This window comes from Pagrus pagrus (assembly GCF_965226575.1).
Source record: "Pagrus pagrus genome assembly, chromosome: 17".
NCBI classification, from domain to species: Eukaryota; Metazoa; Chordata; class Actinopteri; order Spariformes; family Sparidae; genus Pagrus; species Pagrus pagrus.
The window spans coordinates 5,337,315-5,358,039 of record NC_140201.1 but is presented as its reverse complement, the minus strand read 5'-3'; the positions used below and the strand labels follow the sequence as shown (position 1 = coordinate 5,358,039).

Here is a 20,725-nt window from a genome sequence, read left to right as displayed (position 1 = left end):
AATTATTTTTTCCGCAATGGTCAGAATTGTGCAACTTACATTTTTTTCACATTTTCCCTCCAGAATCGAATTAAAGCTCCTCTGTGTTCAGATGGAGCCTGAATTATGATAATTAAAACCTCAAGATAAATAACTATGCTTCAGTGAACATTATCGACTAAAGAGCCACTAAATATATGATCAAAAGTGCTTCTGAAAGTCCAACATGCAGTGGTTGAGATGAAGGTTGCCATCTGATTACGACAGCTCATGATGATGCGTAGCCACACTGAAGGGATAAAAGCCTCTGGGACTTGATTAGTGCTTTTCTCCCATTGGTTCAATCCTTTCCATGTGTGTTTGTGTGGGGTGTTCTCATGTGCTTTCGGTTAATGAGAGAAGATGGATTACCATTGCCTTGACCACTTGAGAGCGCCGCCTGTTAGTGGTCTCCATCCATATCTGTCTCGGTGAAAACATTCGCCATACATTAGCCACTTACTGCATATGCAAAGTATCATGAGTTCATACATGTGCAGTGTTGGTGCCACTGGGTGATGAATTCCCTTCTGCTGCAATGTTATTGCAATGCTGCCTGTGTACAGGATCCCAAGTATGTATGAGCTGTGAACTTATGTGAAGGGATGGTGGGTGGTGGCCTATAGAGACTTTAAGACTGTATGTGTTGCGCAGTTAGATATGTGCTCTGTGTTTTTTTACATGCGGTGAAATGTGAATGCCTTAATGTTTGGGAAATATGGATAAAATATTAATTCCTGGAATTATTAGTTTTCTGTGAACAGCCCAAACCCAAGAATGCAATTTAAGAAGAAATAAAAAAGAAAGAAAAGCAAAATATGGTCACATTTAAATAGCTGGAACCTGAAAATGTTTGACATTTCTCTTGCCATAAATGATTTAAACAATTAATCCATCTATTAATACTCATTTCAGTATAGCACACACTGTTTCTATGTTTTAATAATCAGATAGAAAAGGACTATTTTGGGCTAATCCAGTGGATTGCATGCTAAAATCCATACTCCTCATCACCCTGATGCAGAAATCCTGCAAATTCCATGTTGCCAATAAAAATGTTGCCTGCAGGGATCTGATCCAGCCAGCCAGCCAGTGATATTGAAAGCTTAGTTTATAGAAAAATCTCTCATTTCTATTGACTCATATCTTTTTTCTGCTATAATTTGTGTGTGTGTCATACACCTGTATGCCTCCTATTTCCTCCCCTGCTCTTGATGCTTTCACAGCCTCCATCATCCCTTCCTGATTTTCTTGCTCCTGTCCTTTTCAACTTTCTCTTAATTCCCTCCAATCTCTTTCATCTCTCCCTCCGTCTCCCTGCTCCTCTCCTTTTCACCCCAGAGCCTTTCATAACCTGTAGCTTGATGGACAGATTAAAGATTGAAGGGAAGAGATGGAAAGCGAGTGAGACCAAAACAGATTGAAGTGCTTACCCTCTTCTCATTTATGTTGCAAAGACGCAACAGTCTGATTTTGATTTGATTTCTCCCCTCCTTGCTGTTTTCTCTCCGTCCCTGTTGCAGGCTGTCATTCAGGGACGCTTTTGGGTCAAGTGTGTGTGTGTGTGTGTGTGTGTGTGTGTGTGTGTGTGTGCAGTGTGTGTTTGTGGCATAGAAAACTGCTCACTAACAGCCGAGAGAGAGAGAGAGAGAGAGAGAGAGAGAGAGAGAGAGAGAGAGAGAGAGAGGCAGGAGTAACGAGGAAGCGGATAGGAGGAGGGAGCCAAGAAGGGAGGGGTGGATTGAGAGAGTGAGGGATTGAGCAGAAGAGAGTGTGAAGCTGCAGCAGCCGGGAGATAAAAGCTTTTCTCTCCCTCTGCCGGCGTCTGCGTGCAAGGGATATAGCAGAGGAGTGAAGCCAGCCGAGGGAGAGACGAGTCCAGGCTGCCTGCTGTCACTGGAGCTCCTGGCTTCTCCCGATCAGCAGGCCTCAAAACACAAACGCACAGCAGGACAAGACACACTCGTGGACACGTATGCAGAAGGGCTCACACAGCTGACCAGGGGACCGCCCAACCTTGCAGGCTCACATACACACTCAGACTCTCTCCTGGGCTGCCACACACTTGCTGTTTCTCCAGCCCCCACCGTATCAATCGGATCAATCCAGCCATGCTTGTCTGACGGAGCCACGGCTTGCTTTTAGCTGGAGACGCCCTGTGTTCCTGTTTTTACTCTATGCACGTCTTTGTTATTTAAGGGGATATGGAGTGCGGACCCTTTCGTCCTAACCTCTGCCGCTGTGCTGTGTGGAGTTCGGGACTGCCCTTCACTGGACACTGAATCCCTTTGGCTCTGTTCCAGATACACATCCGTACCTTAAGTAGGTCTGCCACTAGAACTGGATCTTGATGAGACCCGAGCTAAGTCGACAGAGGACCAGTTTCTTCCTCCTCTTCTGCCTCAGAGTCCAGTTCCAGCTCCTACCCCAGATGCCTCTTCCTAATCAGATCTAGGGGACATGCAGAGTTATTAAGACACAAAAAAGGCACAAGAGAGGAGAAACGGCGCGAAAGCCTTTTTCTCCAGTCTGCTGTGTTTCAACATAGGACATAGGCTAAGTACCCCCACCTCCTGCAAACTCTGGATTTTGTGAGGCTATTGCATCGTCGCACTGCACCACCTGATGAAGGGGAAGCTTGCCTGAGTAACTGGCAGACTGACAGCAGGACACAGGAGGTTTATGATTGGACAGTACTGCAACATAATTCTTCGCCAACTCTGGTCCTCAGGGAGTCTGACATAAAGGTGGGGGGAATCTTTAGACTGGTATCCAGGAGAGAGGCATGTTATGCTAAGCTGTCTGGGGAGCTTAAGGTGGAGTCTGTCTGTGTTCAGCTGCCTCCATATTTATACCGGCACCCTACTAAGGCGCACAGCTGCATTTTGTGGGTTTCTGGACTACGAGTTGATTCCACAGGTATCTGGCTGCCATAGATGATCATTGTAAAGACTGTGCACTCTCCTGCCAATCCGATAAATGGGAGAAATAAATGCTAGCGATTTTGGATTTCAACATATTGACAACAACGGTCCCTTAAGAGTGGGAACACACACAAGCAGGAAGGATTGACACATCACATGAGACAAAAGCTCAATGAGCAGGATAAATCGTAGGAGGATGACGAGGAGAAGCAACGGGGCGGGAAGCCGATGCTCTGATTGAGTATTTAACAAGCTGTCAGAGTATTGGCTGAATCTTTCAGCAATCTGTGGCAGCATTGGCTGACTGCACACTATCTCTCACCCACAACCAATCTGGATACTGTGCTGCCTCGGCAGAATGAGACACCAAGCTCGCCGTTACTACAGGATGTATCGACAGCATCACCGTTAATACTACTTCCACTACGAGTACCGTGACAGATAGGATTCCTACCGATCTCTGTTTTGTGGCCGACTTGCACAGATCTTACTTCTCTCCTCTTGCACTGCAATAACATTACCACAGCAGGAGGGAGGCATCATTAATTCATTACCTTAGATAGCTGTGAGATCTGTGTGTAGATAGAGCTCTTGGATTACACCGGCACTTGGAACTGACAACAAATCTTAACATCACTTTGTTCGTGGTTTGGAGGATTGAAGGAGGAATCTGAACGTGAATGGAATTGCAGCAGACAATGGCGTTGTTTTTCTCAAACTGAGTAGCAGTCACCTCTCATCTCCGAGGGAATTATGGCATTGAATATAGAAGTTAGTTGAGACTGCTTCTGATTCCAGCACTCCCAGAAATCCTGCAGTAAGTACTGCTCACACCCAGACTTTCACACTTCGTTCTCATGTCACACACACATGCAGTGTGTGTGAAGCAGCTGGAGCTTCACTAATGGGCTGAATAACACCGGACTGCACTATATTTTTCTCTCTCCCACACTCATCATCTTGCCTGACACACTGCCTTACGCCAGGTAAGCGCTCACCTGTCAAAAGCCCGGTGATAAATCAGACACATGACCCTATACAAATTTATTTTCCTCCCACATGCGGCTCTGCTGGCATAACTGTGTCCTCATGTCCTTGACTGCAACCACAAGTCTTTTGGGATCAAGGAAACAGAAAATCAGCCGGCTGCCTGCACATTTACAAACACTGTTAAAGAGCAGGTCCCTTGGAGAGAGCTGCCTGAATCCAAGTCAGGTGAGGTGAAGGAAAAAGGAAGGACAAGGGGGAGCCGTGATACATCAGCCTCGTGACTGAACCAATAACTGCCTGAGGAAACGTTCCCTCTTTCCTGTGACAGCTCCTACCATCCATCTTCTTATTCACTGGGTTGTATTTAAGATGGTGCAATGGAAAATGGAAATAAAACCTGCTCTTCCTAACTTCACACTACTCACAGGTGTCAGATTAACAAGGGAGCTGTCAGTCACTTGCCAGCCAATCTGAACATTTCCTCTCTAGTGTCTCCCTTTTGGGGAGGATGGGATTTTGCTCAGAAATAACTGGAATAAATGTTCAAACCTGAATGAACATTAATTTAGACTTTCTGATGGATTAATCGCCTATATCTGCCGTGAATTTATTTTTACACACTGTTCTCTGTCACCATCAAAAACATGGGGAACTCCATGGGTTGTGTCCGGCCTCCTCAGGAGGGGCAACTCAGAGGAGCCCCGCCGCTTTCACCAAAGAAGCGCCTCCGTTTCAGACGTAAGCACAAGGGCAAGAAGAACAGGAAAGGAGAGTTTGACCTGGATGACTGTGAGCGACGAAGAAGCCATGAGCCAGATGAAAGAGAGGAAGAGGATGAAGATGATGAAGAAAAGGTTGCAGTGATAGAAACGGCAGACTCAGATTTTAGCAGCAGAGCTCAGACTCTCATAACAGTGCCTGATAGCAAGTTGATTCATTCACATAGCAATACCCTTTCCCCTGGCTCAAGTGCCAATGTAGGGGGACTGTTAGGCAGCAGACTACTTGAAGTGTCCCCCAAGCCCAGCCCAGCCTGGAGAGGGGTTTTCTGCCTTCCAGGGGAGGAAGACACTGTTAGCGCCATCATAGATGTCTCCAGCATCCCAAGCCAAACCACAACCACCACGCCAGTCAACACGGCCCCAGCCCTGGGCAGCACCACTCCAGGTGGAGGGAGAGTGTGCCGTGTTAGGGAGAAAGTCCAAGGGGTCCTAGAGAAACCTTGGATACTCCGACAAAAGAAGGAGAAAAAGGACAAGGGGAGGGCGGAGAGAGAGGAAAAGGTGGATGAGGGCGTTAAAGGAGGACCAGAAGGGACTTTACGAGTGGAGCGGACACCTTCAGGGAGAGAGCGCAAAGGTGTGGTCCATATCCGTGAGGTGGATGGTAAACTGTGTGTGGTGAGGACAGTGTACCCCAGTGATTTTGGCTCTCCAGTATGGAGGGGCGAAAGTGACAGTGAGGTAGATGTGTACAGAGAGCCAACTGCCCCTTCTCCAGTCACAGGGAATATTCTCAAAGTCCAACTGTCTGAAGTGGACAAAGGTAAAGCCGGCATGTCTGCAGAGGGTTTCCCCATGTCCTCTAACCAAATGCGGATTCAGGAGACTATGGTTATCAAGGGATTTAACTTGGATACACCAGGTCGTGCTCTAGAGCAGTCTTCTCTTTTGGAGTCAGGCTACGCCAGTGACCTGCCACTGACTTCTCCAGAAACAGCGGGCACAACTCCCAGTCAGACAGACTGGGGAGGGCTGACCAGTAGCTCCTCAGAGAGACTGGACTCCATGATGGAGAGTCCCCTGTCAGTGCAGACACAGGTGACTGTAAAATACCTGCCACAGGTACACATTCTACTTACCTCTATGTCTGTCCTGTCTCCACACATCAATTCATCTTCCGTCTTAAAAAGTGTTACTATAATTACTTTATTAATCCAGAGATTCCCAACCCCTGGGCCACTGACCAGTTCTGCTTTTCTTGCCATGACCTGCCCCACGCCGCCTCTGATTGGTTGCCTTCTTTGATTGGGTTGATTAGGTTTAGGGATGAGGAGTGAGATTGATTAGGGTTAGGGTGAGGATATCAGGTTAAGCCAATCAGAGGTAGAGCAGGCTGGGTATATGAAAGAAAAGCAGCGGGTTCCATAATGACACCTTGGTGCCGGGTCTCAGAGCATTTCTCTTAGCTGGCCGTGAGGACAAAACGTGTGAACAATATGATTCAACAATTTTTTTTTTTACAATCTTCTGAGTTTTGTATAGACTAAAATATTTGGCAGATTAATCCACACTGGATATAATTGTTAGTTGCTGCTCTATTCTGATTTCTCCTGCTCCTAGACAGATAATATTTCACTTTTAGGACTGTTAATGTTTTGGGAATGAGACTATGATCACAAGAATAAAATTTAGAAGTTATTCTTCTACTAAAGCATTTGAGTTATTTGCAGAAAATATAACATTAGTGATATTAAACTTCTCTTGATTTTGTTGTGCAACCAGCAAACGTGGTTGTCTCTGGACCCCATTTTTCAAACCAGTGGTCTAAAGTGCTACAGAGAGGCATTCACAACTCGCAACAATTTGTTTGAGTGTGGCTTTTTGAAGGGTGCCTTTGTTGTCACTTGTGCACAGTGTTTGTGGTCATGAAGGGTTATATGTGTGTATGTTATCAGCTCTTGAAAGGCACTATGCCCATCTCCATTCTTTCCGTCTTTGTCCCCAGAGTCTAATCAGCGCAGCACAGACTGTCTCTCCATCCGTCCTCCCCAGTATCCTTCTTCCCTCCCTCTCTCCTTTTCTTCTCTGGCATCTCCTTCCTTGGCTTGTTATTTTCCCGAGCAACACAAACTCGTCCAGACATCTGTCGGAGTGTGAGAGACAGACAGGCCGGGTGCTTGTGTGTGTGTGTGTGTGTGTGTGTGTGTGTGTGTGAGAGTGTGTGAGTGTGAGAAAAGGGTCATTGCTTCAAATGACAGGGTTTCCTCTTGTTCCAAACTGAAACTTGTCATTTCCTACCACTTAAATAGCAAACAATATAACTATGTGCTTCTGTCTGTGTTTGTCTCACTCTGGTGGGTTTGCTTGAAAAAGGTTACTTGGGTGGAAAATAGAAGGGTGAGATGGGTTCATATTCTGTTGGTGATTTTTACATTGTCATCTTTATACATTACATTTGTTTATTTATCAACATATTCTGCACAGTTTGCTGCCGGACAAAAGGGCTCAATCGGTGAGAAATAGAAGTTTTTCTACAAAAAACCTTGTAACAATAAACCAAACAGCCCAGACTTTTCAGATGTTAAATGTTCTTTCCTCAGATGAACTTTGCCATGATGAAATACTAAACTAAAACTTTCAATCAGAAAGTATCTAAACAAATAATAAGTCAACAAGAATCTTAATCTTACAAGACAGTTATCGTCAGCTTTTGGTATTTGATACACGGTGCTACAGGCACATTTTGCATGGCAAAAAATGGCTCTGGAGATAATAGTCATACCTGTAAGGACATTACTTTATTACATTTAAGTAAAAGTAAAAGCTATCTTTAAGCCCTTTTGTATTAAAAAAAACAGCTATGGTGCAGTGCCTTGTGACTCTACCAAGTTATTTTTATTCTTGTTGATATCTTTTGAATAATAAAAGTCAAACTGCAAGGGTTTCTTTGTTCTTCCTCTCTCTTTCCGTCAATTTATAACAATTAGCAAGAAATGAATCCATCAGCATTCAACCAGAGATGACGGAGGCTTCTAAGCTGATAAATATGTAGTGTTTTGACTTAAGAGCATGACTGAGTTTATCACAACCACAAGATTGTGGCCCTTTTTTTCTTTGCACAGGACGTGTTCATATTTAGGTTGCAGAAAACATTCGGGGCTCACTTGAGAGAATCTGAGAGTGAGTTTGTGTGCTAGCTTACAGCTCTTCAGCCCTCTTTCACCTTGAAAATGAAAAGGCTGCTGCAGCCACTGCAGTGATACAGCAGATGAACGGGTGCTTTTCGCGACAGCTGCCACAGTTAGTTCAGTTCCCCTCCACATTATATACGCTGTACAGTATGGCTGTGCAGAACAGCAGCTGACTTCACGTCAGCTTGTGTTTAGTGCTGCATGTCTCACTTGATGCACAGTTGCTGAGTCATGAGAATACACATACAGTGATACTGTGGATCCCCAGAGTTCCCTGCTTTAAGAGGGCTTTTAAACGGGCAGTAATAATCAATACTGCTGTCTTGTGTGTGTTCCTGTGTCAAGTGAGGGATGTGTCAGGATGCCTCTGTGTTTGGTCTAAAGTGCAGCTGCCCTTTGTATGTTGGGTTTGTGAGACGCCCTTCTCTGCATAAAAAGGGATTTGAAATGCGCATTTATCAGTGAGACGGCTGCTTCGCCGAGCCTCAAGGGGATTCCTACCACACATTAAACCCACCACTCATATTTTTATCCATGTACCCGTCCTACTGTGTCTGAAACTATCCATCCATCATCTGTCTATCCATCCTTCATCCATCCATCTTTTTGTTTAAGCACTTGGAGCCTTATTTTACAGAGATACTTTTTGTTAAACAACAATTAAACCCTCTTTAATCTTCTCTTCCTGTCCACCCTCCATTCTCCCATCACTGTTATCTCCCCCGTCCATCCCTCCCCCTCCCTCCTCTCCCCACAAACTTCAAAGAGGCCATGTTTCTAAAAGAGGCCTGGTCCAGAGCCCCAGGGGGCTCCCAGTGGATCATGGATGTTTGTGACTGAATCGTGGCTGCACTGAACGCTGCTGCCACTTCCTCTAATCTCTAAACACATTTTTTTTGTGTTTCTGATCACTTGGTGCTATAATTACCTGCAGTAACGCTCCAGTGGCTGATTTAGACAGGCACATACATACATATGCTTACACATTACATGTGAATATATGCAGTACATCAAGCAGCTCTGCAGAGAGAGGTGTTAAGACTTACAGTAACACCAGGACTTCAAACATGCACACACCTGCACACTATGTGATACGTATACTGTAGGAGCACATGCATTGTGGTTACAGAACACACACAACCCTTGAAGCCTGTGTTGCTGACATTAACTCCATCATGCCATGTGACCAGTGCTGTGATCTCTTTTTTGAGTGTGTGGTCTATACTCGGTGAAAATTAGTATGCCATTGCCTTCACTGAGTTTTTCTTTCTGTCAAAATACACTGGAGTTTTTACCTCGTCACATGTGCATTCATTGAGGCAGGAAGTCTTGTTGTGCTATAAATCGTGTAGTCTCCACGGCCAGCAAAATCCTGGATGCCCAGTCGAGAACTACAAGAAAGACAGAAACCTGTAAGACATCTGTTGTGTTGGGAGTAATTAGTAAGTAAAAGTAAACAATCTCCTCAGGTAGACTTAATTACATGTTACTATAACAGAGGACAGCTGCAGCTCGGGAGATAGCGCAGGTTGTCCAAAATCGAAACGTCGGTGGTTGGATCCCCGAATTCCTTGGCTGCACATTAAAGTGCCCTTGGGCAAGATACTAAACCTCAAATTGCTCCCGATGGCTGTTCCACTGGTGTGTGAGTGGATGTGTGAACGACCAAGGATGGAATTCCTGGGGTGCTTTGGATAGAAAGCACCGTGTCGTTACTGGCCTTGACAAACCAAACTCGCATCAACAAACTAGCAGCAACGAAGGCCGACATGTCTCCTGTGTCTCGGCTGTCTTCCTTTCCTGTGTAGAAAGAATTGCCTCTCTGCCAATATACAAACTGTTTCTATGATTCAGCAGCATTTTTGACACCACTCTCGCAAATGTAGTAGGTTTGAATTGAGAATATGTTTGATAAAAAGTGGCAAATGGCACTGGCGAAGACGCAGAGGAGAAAAAAAGGAGAAACCGAGTTCAGTGGGTGACATTGTTGGCTTGGTGTGTCAGGACCTGTAGGACTTTACTGTTGGTGTTGGGCTGTATGTGCTAGCTGGATACCCAGTAAGCTAATATGACTACACAGGTTGTTAGCTTCACAACATGCATAAACTAGTCTGCCAGTCAGGTGTTTCAATATGTCATAATGGCATTATAATTTACAGTTTTCAGTTTCCTTAAAATAGACAACTTGTAGAGTTTGAAACAGAGAACACTTAGGTTCATGCTTGATTGTAGGAACATGTACATCTGATGAAATATTCTAAATTCAAGGTTCGATTGCTTTTACAGAGCATTTGTCTAATCCTTATTGCCTCTTCCATCAAATGAAACTGATCAAAGGTCTGTACTTTGGTCATATGATAACGAGCTCCTTTCACTGAAGAATCTTTCCTTCTTTGAAGTCGGCAGTGAGATGCAGTCAAAAGCTCCTGACAAAGCTACCGAACCTTGTGTTTAGAATATTTTATCACAGTTCTTCTGCTGTCAAAGTCGGAGTACCTCCAAGACAGCTCCTAGAGTGAGATTAATATATACTGTATATATACATATTCTGAATAAATGAACAGCAGACATGCACAACAGTAAGTGCTGGATGAGATACGGTTACAGTGGGAGTGTAGGCTGTCTGTGCAGATGCAGCCCTCACACAAAAAGCTGTATCAATATTCAGATGGAGGATTACAAGCTCTGTGTTTCTCTGCAAAGGAGGTTGTGGATGCATACAGAGAGACCGAGCTCTGCAGGATTCTACACAGCAGAATTTACATTTGAAGATTCCCATTCAAGTCACAGCTTCTTTTATTGGTCTTTAATACGTGTACTCAATGAGACACAGAAAGAAATGCTGACCTGCTTCTTATATCACGCACTTTATGGTGGATGGATGTGTCGGTAATGGCTATGATGTTTCAGATTGCCTGTAAGCATTCTTAAGCTGGGATAACATACTGGTACATCTGACTTTTGAGGCGATTTATGTCTTTTTCTTTGTATTTCAACAAATGAGAAACTGGTAACTTCATGCAGTATGTCGTTGCAAGTTACCCCCTCTCCTCCGTTGCTGGCCTTGTACTCTTTCTCGTCTATTTTTCCCTTCTCGCTCCTCTCCCTCCCTCTCCGTGTCTTTTTGGCTGTTGCTGCAGTCTCCTGGCACACACTGGACTTTCATACTGCTCTATATCAGCAGCAGGGAGAGAGACGGAGACAGGAAGACAGTGAGAGAGGGAGGAGTGTAGGACAGTAAGGGATGGCAGAAGAATACTGATGACAAGAACAGCAGCCAAGCACTGACAGTTACTGCATGTACATCACTCTGCCTTTGTCACTGTGGACAGTGGGACCTAAAGAGGGCAAATTGAGTAGAAGAAGGACGCTGAGGAAAAATGGCTTAAGTGGTCGGAACACATTGATACAGTATCTGTCTGACTCCATGGAAGCCTCTCTCTCTGCCTTTGGTAAACATGGACTGTATGTGCTTTAGTGCTCTCAGGAGCTGTGCAAAGCCCACTCCTAAAATCTGACTGATAATGCAAAATCAAAAACTATTTGTGGTACATATGACCCATCTCTGGTGTTCAATATAAGATCAATGAAACTCAAAGGGGAATTGATTCAACTAGGACTGACTTTAAAAGAGGCAGAGCATGAGAAGGCAGAGCAGATTGATCAGCATCTGAGGCAGAACAGATGAAAGAGCACGAAAAACTGAAGAGACAGATCGAGGCTGGGGAGGGGGGGGGGCACGAGACAGAAGGAGATGAAGGAGAGGAGGCAAAGTGTTGGGGTGGGTGGGGGCACACGAGCTAATGAGCAGGCTAGACTGGAGATGATGGAGCGAGTATGAAAATTGGGAAAAACAGACGCATTAATATAGGAATACATAAAACCGTTCAGATACAGAAGATGAATGAGAGGTTCATAGGAAGACGACAGCTTGAATCAAAGTGACTAAAACCTCTCCAGCGTCTCATATATTCACAGCAGGCGGCTGTTTCTGCCGACTCATTGTGGCTGCGGTTCTGTAATGGGGACGTTATGTGAGAGTAAAGCTCATTTTGCCTACTGTGTATTGCTATGATGAGACTGCCACAGAGATGCCTCAAGATATTAATACTAGATGCAGCGGGATCTTTTAAGCATAAGCTGAATTCCTATCTTTTTTTTTATGTGAATGTACCATGATGGATCCTGCAAAATAGGCTCAGAATTGTGGACTTTAGCACCAGTCGCCAGAGAATTACTGTTTTCTGTTTGTAGCATTTTGTCTTTCTGATCACGTTTATTCAGAGGAGAAATGGTGAATCCCAGTAGTAACCCCTGCTCTGTCTCCCTGTTCCCTCCAGATTTCAGAGATTTATGTGAGCGGCGAGTCAGGCGACCTCACTGCCAAAGAGAAGCTGTTAATATGGAGCCAGCAGGCGACAGAAGGCTATCCCGGCCTCCGCTGTGTCAACTTCACCTCATCCTGGAGCGATGGACGCATGTTCAACGCTCTGCTGCACAGATACAGGTAAGAGGATGGACAGCAGGGTAATCTTTTTAAGTAGTTAGTGGTTATAAAGTCTGAATTCAGAATGCAGTTACTTGATTTTTTCACATTTAACCCCTTCTCAGTGACACTTCAAACTGAATTAAACTGTTTGAGATTGAGAAAATGCTTGATTGGACGTACACTAAGTTGATATACAAGTACTCAGAAAAACATAGGCCCAAATCTGCTCAAGATGCTACAGCAAAATATTGATTCAGGAATGTTTAATACATTTTTTAAATGGTTATTTTAGACTTTATTTTTAAATAAATTTGGATATAAATTGGATGGATAGTTTGTACAATTCATAGTCAGTTGCTTTGAGTTCGTCAAAACACACACACACACACACACATACACACAAAGGTGCACTAACACGTTCCCTCTGTGTATGATATCCAGGCCAGACCTGATCGACATGGAGGTGGTGTCACGCCAGAGTAACCGGGAGAACCTCGAGCAGGCCTTTGAGATCGCTGAGTCGCTAGGGGTGACGAGACTGCTGGACGCTGAGGGTGAGACTGTTAATCTGAATAAATAAACTGACTAACTGACTCCCTGCCCGTTCAGGGAAGAACTGCGGCTGACTTTCTGACCGCCGTTAGGTTATAATCCTTAACATCAACAAACAACTGAGATTTGCCTAATGCAGCTCATGTCCAGGGATTCCTAATAAAAGTAGAAGTCAACAACTACACATTATTTATGCTGCTCATGAAGTTGTTTGTCTCTTGTTTCCAGCATTTATTTTGGAAGTGTGTCAACATTAGTACGTTGCAGCCATGACTAATGACTGACCAGTAAATACCGTTATTTTTACCGCTCTAGTCTTAATGTCTTCAGCTCTAGCTTCCTGTATTCTGCCTAACTGTAAATACTCTCTTTATGGCCGTATATTTTCATATCAGGGAGAGAGTCATTTTGGCTGATGTTGACCTTGCTGCAACTGATCAAGAGTTGATGTCTCATCTGAGCATTTAGCATTTTTACAGCCAGTGATTCTCTTACTTGTAGTAATGGTCTAATTCTGTTTAACTGATGCCCCTGTAACTATGTTATAAACGAGCATTTGTTTATGGCACAAAGTGCAGATCACGGCTATTTTTTAATATCTTGCTATTTTCTAGTTGCTGACTTTGACATTTTATTTATTAAATTTAGTTTAATTCAGAGCAAAAGCTGGTGATTTGGAAATTATCACCTGGTTTTTCAGTCTTCTGTCTAATTTCCTGCCTTCTTTCTCTTCAGACGTTGATGTTCCATCTCCAGATGAGAAGTCAGTCATCACCTACGTCTCCTCCATCTATGATGCCTTCCCCAAGATCCCTGAGGGTGGAGAGGGCATCGTTGCAAACGTATGTCACATTCTGCTCTACTCATTTACAACACTTTTTACTGTGTAACCATTTTTAAGTTTGAGCTCATTATAGATGGATGTTGCATCTTTCTCTTTTGGCTTTAGCTGTATTCCTTCAGCGTACATGCATCCTCAGTAAAGATTGTCACATTGCTGCTTTTGTCTTGTACTTCAAAGCAAATAATTAGTTTGTATTCATATCATTCGTCATTGTTTTGCTTCACTTATTGTTCATTTTTTAAATACTTTTTTTATTTGTTTTTTCATTTCTTCATTTCTTTTTTCAGTTCTCAGCAGAAATGCATTATTCTCATTTCTATTTGCTATTCAAGTGTGCAACTTCTTGAGTAATGATGTGGAACTTTCAAATAATTATGCAATTTCATAGTGCTGTAGTCATTTATTATAAATTACTTTTTGTAAAACGAAGCCTGTTGGTAAATTGTATTCATCACAGTCTGTGAGTCATAATATTTGATTTCCCATTGAGAAATCACGGCTCTTATCTCCCTCCATCTCCTCCTCCTCCTCCTCTTCCTCTCTCCTCCATCATCAGGAGGTGGACCAGCGCTGGTCAGAATACCAGTCCAGGTTCACCTCTCTGCTCCAGTGGAGCCGCCAGCATACGGCCCTCATGGCCAACAAGAACTTCCCACAAAACCCTGTGGAACTCAAGGTGAGAACCCAACATTGGTTTAATATAGATTTTTTACTTTGAAGCCATTTATTTTTACATCATATGCATGCAGTTTCTTGTTGCGTCTCTTTGAAATTGTCATTAGAGTTTGTGTTCAAAAAGAGAGGAAAGGGGGAGGGAAAGAGAACGCTTGATGGTAGACAGCAACTCCCTCTTTTGTAGTAAGTTTAAAGGACCATACCCCTGGAAAATAGCATGAGTTTACCACTAAATCCCCTGAAAATTAGTAACAAACAGAGGTTGGTGTATTATCTAAGTTGTTGTAATCTAAATGACTTCAAAGCAACATGAATACTTTCTTTAAAAGGGTGGGAATGAAATCCCTTTGTGTTTTGTCAGCTTCTCTCTTCAGTTTAAACAACAAGCAGCCAGGGAAAAAGAGAACCGACAAAGCAATTTCTGTTAAACCTTGAGAGAACATATACAAGGATAGAGGGAGGGGAGGGGGCGGTAGGGTTTGATGAAATGGACAACAGCAGACTGAGGTGGAAGGCGAGCGAGGTGAAGAATCCAGATTAAAAGGAATTAATTTGCAGGGAAGAGGCACGGTGTGTAATGTGAGAAAGGATGCTGCTGTGAGCGATTAATGGCTGATGTGATGTCTAAAGGCCGCGAGAAAAGAAGGTGGAAGATTAAAACGAAGCAGTCAAATAAGTAGCTTGAGATGACAGTTGAGAAACTGGCTAATGACCACCCAGAGAGAAAGGCTGTGATTACAAAGCTTACCCTCTGATAACGCGTATTGACGTGGTGTTTGACCTTAAACAAAGCCTGTGATAATATTGACCCCACAGCGCTCATCAGTAACTTCTGTTTCTCCTCCTTCAGGCACTTTACAATGAGTACGTCCATTTCAAAGAGACAGAGATCCCTGCGAAGGAGATCGAGAAAGGTCACATCGAACACCTCTACAAACTGCTGGAGGTGAGAAACGAACAGAGAGAGGAGTCGGAGGGGAAGTTGACCAACATTTGGCACCATGCGCAGAGCTTACTGTGCATCATGGGGTTCAGCTCAGGGGGATGAGGAGTGTGTCTGTGAGAGAAGTTTTGTTATCAGTGTGTCAGTGGGAGTTGAGTCATACATTTTGTTCCCTGAAGCGAAGTCTTTTCCTCTGATTTGCTGTTATCAATGCAGAAGATTGTTTGATTGAGCACAAACACACTCCTTTATCCTCACTCAGCTGATGTTACCACAGTGTTTGTCTGTGGTGTGATCGCTCATGAATATAACTCTGATGTAATGGAGGCTTCTAATGGAGTCTGTTAGTGTTTTACAGTGTGTGCACTTCCACTGAAGCATGATGGGATGTTAAACATATACTCACCATGTGTGTGTCCAGGTGTGGATAGAGTTTGGTCGTATTAAGCTGCCTCAGGGCCTCCACCCCAATGACCTCGAGGAGGAGTGGGGCAAACTCATCCTGGAGATGCTGGAGAGAGAGAAGGCTCTACGGCCAGCTGTGGAGAGGTACAAACACACACTGATACACATGCATGCACACAAATCCATTCATACTTTCAGCAGGATGCAAGCAATTAAATCAAAAATGCTGATGCAACTCCTTGTGGTCAATTTCTCATCACGTTTGATTTTCAAGGACATGCTCCTTTAACATCTATATATGTGTGTGTGTGTGTGTGTGTTTTCAGGCTAGAGCTGCTGCTTCAGAGGGCCAATAAGATCCAGAACATGGCTCTGGACTGTGAGGAGAAACTCACCCTCGCTAAGAACACACTCCAGGCGGTGAGTACTGCGCCTCCCGTACAGCTTCTTTTCAATTTCCTTACACACACACATGCAGGATCCTGGGGATTATGTTGGGTAAATGTTGGATAATTTGGTGTGGCAATGTTAATGTGTACAAGCTGTAAAAGCAAGTGCCCTTCTGGGGCAATAAATACTCCCTCACCACTTGCACTGCTTTCTGCAAACACAGTCTGGACATAAACTTACATAATATAAATAGTCCAGCTCTCTCCTCTTTGTCTCTATCATATTTATCTTTTTGGGCTTGGAAAAGATTCTTGTCAAAGGCGTTGATGTTCAATAGGGTTTTCAACCATCTCCATGTTTTCTTTGTCCACATAGTTTTTGCTTGTTTACTAAATCCGGCCATAAACACTAAACTTGCCGAGCTGTTCATAAGCCAAGTTTAGCTAATAGACAAACAAGACATTTTTTATTAAAGCTTGCCTCCTCTGGTGTCCAGGATATGTCTCGAATGGAGAGCGGCGAGGCGGTGCAGTGTGAGAGAGAACTGGCCTGCTACCTGCAGGACTGCGAGTCTCTCATCAGACAGCTCAACCAGGAGCTCAAAGTCCTCCGAGATGAGAAATACTACCAGGTGGAGCAGCTGGCGTTCAGGTGAGTGTGGAGTTGAACGGTCGATGGCGTTTGCTTTGATTCTGTAGAGGTGACCGACCTGGTTCACTCTAATATGGAGTGAGTGTCCAGTGTAATTAATTAGTATAATACAGACAATTAGCAGGAATACAAACAGCTCATTATACTTAATGTTGGGTCAACAACGTGCATTGTGTTTGCCATTAAATCCCATAATTATCTGCTACAGTTAATGTGCTCTATCCCGCTGCTGTTTATCGAATGTATAAAGGTGCTCTGATGTGAATCAGTGGTGTGAAAAAATGATGAAAGAGAAACTCCATTTTGTGGCTCATCAGCATGCACCTCCATGAGTTTTAGACTAACATTATGAAACTGAATGAAATGCTGCCATTTTGTGAAGCGCTTTAATGCAACTATGAGCTTAACAGAGGACATGCATTTTAACAGGAACATACATTTCAAGATCATTATAAGCACAGGAAAATATGCATTATTTAACCTTTTTCCTTTTAGCAGTTTGCCCACAAACCTCACAGAAAACCAACACTCTGCTCTTTTGTTTATTCTCCTATAATTTAACCATTAAATGGAGTCAGTGAGTTGGTGACGCATTTTGAGTTTAATGCATTTCTGGCTTTATAGTAGAAGACCTTAAGAGAGGGTGACTGTTTGAAAAATAATAAGGGATAAGTAACTGTCTCCCCTCCAGTAACTAAATGTTTCTGTCTGACATCATCAGAGTGTCCTGCCTTCAAGAGGAGCTGGTCTCCCTCAGACTGCAGTGCTCCAGCGTCTACAGGAAAGGCCACTTCTCTCAGGCGCTGGGCAGCACCGGGGCAGAGCACACCAGCCAGAGAGCCACAGACAGCGGCCTGACACTGGGGCAAACGCTGCTGGGAGCTGTGGGCGCTGTGGGAGCAGTTGGAGCCGCACTCCTGCGGCGACCAATGGCTCGCTCCCAGTTGGTGGCAATGTCCTCATCAGAGGACGAAGGAAGCCTGAGGTTCATCTACGAGCTGCTTGGATGGGTGGAGGAGACGCAGGTCAGCCTCTACAACACTGAAATTTAGAGATGCAACTAACGATTATTTTCATTATCAAATAATTTGCCTATTAATAATTTAGTAAATGAAATGCCAAGAAATAGTAAGAAAAATGACCATTACAATTCTCAAGTGTCTGTCCAAAACCCAAAGATATTTTTGCTTTTGCTCCATACGATATTTTAAGAAAATATTTTAATGTCATGAAGTGGATCTTAGGTTCTCTATAAAATGCTGTAAAACAAGAAGAGGAACAATATGGTGAAGTTTAATATTTAGGGTTAGAACTGTGATTAATTCTTCCATTAATTAAGATTAAATAGCATTAAAATCTCATTCATCTGAAACTTTAAAGTCCTTTAAAAAAGAAAAGTAAATAAAGAATAAGAGCAAAAAACTGTTGAACATTTTTTTTATCAGTTGGATAAAAATGTAAAATATTAAAGTTTTTAGACCCGTGTTCATCTTTGTTTCTGTGTGTTTCAGGAGCTTTTGGAGCGTGCTGAATGGGGCGCAGACCTTCCCACTGTAGAAAACAACCTCAAAGAGCACAACACCATACACACTGCAGTTGAGGAGCTAATGAGCAGCCTACAGGAGGCACGCAGCTATGAGGTACACACACACACACACACACACATCACTTATATGTGAAGACAGACATCTTTCTGCTGTGAATTGTTCTTTGTAATGGAGCTTTGCTGTCTCGTCCCTCAGGCTAAAGTTTCTCCCAACTTCAAGAATAATTACTCTGAAACCCTGGCCAAGCTGGAGCACCAATACTGCAAACTACTGGTCAGTCTCACAGAAAGAACTGTGGTTTTGTATGTGTGTGTTTGAGGTAACATTTTTCTTTGTTTCTCACTTCACCCCCTTCCCCTGTTAATCCAATTAGACCATGACAGTACTCTCAAGACTCTCAGACAATTATGCATCTGCCCCCTTTTTGCTCCTTTACCCGGAATCCCCCCCTTCTCTATTTTAATTTCTTTGTCCCCTCTTGCTTCTGTTATTGTCTCTTAAGATCATTTTGGTTTTACTTGTGTTATTAATTCCTGACGCTATGTTTGCACTCTTGCTCGTGATTTTTTCTTTGTAGTTCTTGAATTAAAAGACCCTTTCCGTCTTCCTTTTTAAAAATAATAAATATTTCACTCTTGAAGCGTCACATTGTCCTCTCAGTCTTGTGTGTATGTGCTCGCAAATGCACATGTAATAGAGCAACTTAAGAAATAATATTCCCCTGAGGAACCTTTGAGAATAACTTTATATTTCTAAACCACAAATAGTATGATATATATACAATATAACTATGAATTTAAGTAGGGAAGTAGAGGTGTGTAAAAAAATCGACTTTAATGCCTTTGTTGATAGTTTAAAGAAAAATCATTTTAGAGAATATGCCTATCAAAAGATGGATTCTTCATGTTAAATAATCTCATGTAAAAATGGTTCAATAAATGCCGGTTGTTTGCTCTGATGGTTGTTGTCTTTTCAGTTAATCCCTGTAAAAGCACCAAAACCAACAGTATAATACAATCAGCCAAAATAAAGTTTTTTTTTATTGGTTTTTATATTTGTCTCTGTCTCTGCACTGCTGATCAGCATGACAATGATGTTTGTTTGTGCGGTTGCTATAGGAACATTCGTCATGGCGCCTGAGGAGCTTGGAGAGCCTGCACGCATTTGTGTCGCACTGCACTGAGGAGCTGATCTGGCTCAACGAGAGGGAGGAGGAGGAGATTGCCTTCGACTGGAGCGACAACAACCCCAACATGAACGCCAAGAAAGAATTATACAGTGTGAGTGGAGGGAGGAGGGTGAACAGATGCAGTAATGGTTTCCTCTGTCAAGTCAGAAAACACACAGCATAGACCACAAACCTCTAGAACGTTACAGAAAAAAGGATGTTATTGCGTCTCTAATTGAAAGAAAACGTCTGCATTAGATTAAACAAGCTCCTTTCATTTTCTTAAAGAACACCATTATCTCTGAATTTGTGTTCCACATATAACAGGACTGAAAGTAACAGTTTAAATGCACAGAAACACTATTTTTACATCAGGCCAGCACTATAATCATCCCGTCATCTACTATTCTTTTTTCCTGTTGTGTTTACAGGAATTGAGGTTAGAACTGGATGAAAAACAAGAAGTGATGCAGTCACTCCAGGAAACGGCCAACCGTCTGTGTCAGGAGAACCATCCAGCCAAGCAGACCGTGGAGGTGAATCTTTGACTTTATTCAGTCTGACTGAATGACCTTTAGAGATGTTGGGTTTTGCCTCTCTCTGGCTTAATTTGTAGAACCAGTTGAAGCCAAATGCTTTGGCTTAAATGCTCCTTGATACTTGCATTTCTTGATTTTTTTGGTTTTGTTTTGTTGCATTTTAAATAGCCTGTAGATGCTGATTTGTAAACATATTCTACCTTTTCTCTGCCTATTACTGCACAGTTGAAAAAAATACAGGTCAGAAAAAGGTGTTGATCAGCATCCCTGTTGATGCCTTGTAGCTACCGTTGTAATCTTGTACTGTATGTAACTGCTGTGTGACAGTAATATTTCACTCTCTCCGCCTCTCTCTTCATCTTTCTGTATGATCAGGCTTACAGTGCAGCCCTGCAGACTCAGTGGCAGTGGGTGAACCAGCTCTGTGTGTGCGTCGAGCAGCACCTTAAAGACAACACGGCGTACTTCCAGGTGAGGTGACTAACAAAGAACAAACTATACTGAGAATTTAGAAACATAAACAAATCTGTAGCATTGGCAGGATATAGTGTACATGTAAGTTGTCTTTGACCTCAGAGTAATGCACGCAAATGTCTTAAGAATATGTTTATTTCACTTCTCTTATATCCCCTCTGGCTGCAACCACATGATGCCCATTCGAGTTTGGGGAATTGAAT

The 20,725-nt window shown here is 43.2% G+C and overlaps 2 protein-coding genes across 10 annotated transcripts in view; both read left to right on the top strand.

Annotated features, from left to right (window-relative positions):
• LOC311272731 (microtubule-actin cross-linking factor 1-like) overlaps positions 1 to 20,725 on the top strand; it is a 225,858-nt gene that overhangs the window by 108,976 nt on the left and 96,157 nt on the right. For all 9 annotated transcript variants that reach the window (XM_084379322.1, XM_084379319.1, XM_084379316.1 and 6 more), the window contains 14 exons: positions 12,186 to 12,352; positions 12,776 to 12,888; positions 13,622 to 13,728; positions 14,287 to 14,406; positions 15,256 to 15,351; positions 15,770 to 15,897; positions 16,080 to 16,173; positions 16,640 to 16,794; positions 17,516 to 17,819; positions 18,306 to 18,434; positions 18,537 to 18,614; positions 19,460 to 19,621; positions 19,941 to 20,045; positions 20,424 to 20,519. In XM_084379322.1, the coding sequence (XP_084235448.1) occupies positions 12,186 to 12,352; positions 12,776 to 12,888; positions 13,622 to 13,728; positions 14,287 to 14,406; positions 15,256 to 15,351; positions 15,770 to 15,897; positions 16,080 to 16,173; positions 16,640 to 16,794; positions 17,516 to 17,819; positions 18,306 to 18,434; positions 18,537 to 18,614; positions 19,460 to 19,621; positions 19,941 to 20,045; positions 20,424 to 20,519 (1,854 nt within the window). The remainder of the gene's footprint in view (positions 1 to 12,185; positions 12,353 to 12,775; positions 12,889 to 13,621; positions 13,729 to 14,286; positions 14,407 to 15,255; positions 15,352 to 15,769; positions 15,898 to 16,079; positions 16,174 to 16,639; positions 16,795 to 17,515; positions 17,820 to 18,305; positions 18,435 to 18,536; positions 18,615 to 19,459; positions 19,622 to 19,940; positions 20,046 to 20,423; positions 20,520 to 20,725) is intronic.
• Positions 1,828 to 7,281, top strand: LOC311273150 (uncharacterized protein; the record flags this gene model as incomplete). Its single annotated transcript, XM_084380050.1, has 2 exons — positions 1,828 to 5,776; positions 7,255 to 7,281. Exons 1-2 carry the CDS (start codon positions 4,577 to 4,579, stop codon positions 7,279 to 7,281), a joined length of 1,227 nt encoding a protein of 408 aa, XP_084236176.1. The 5' UTR covers positions 1,828 to 4,576.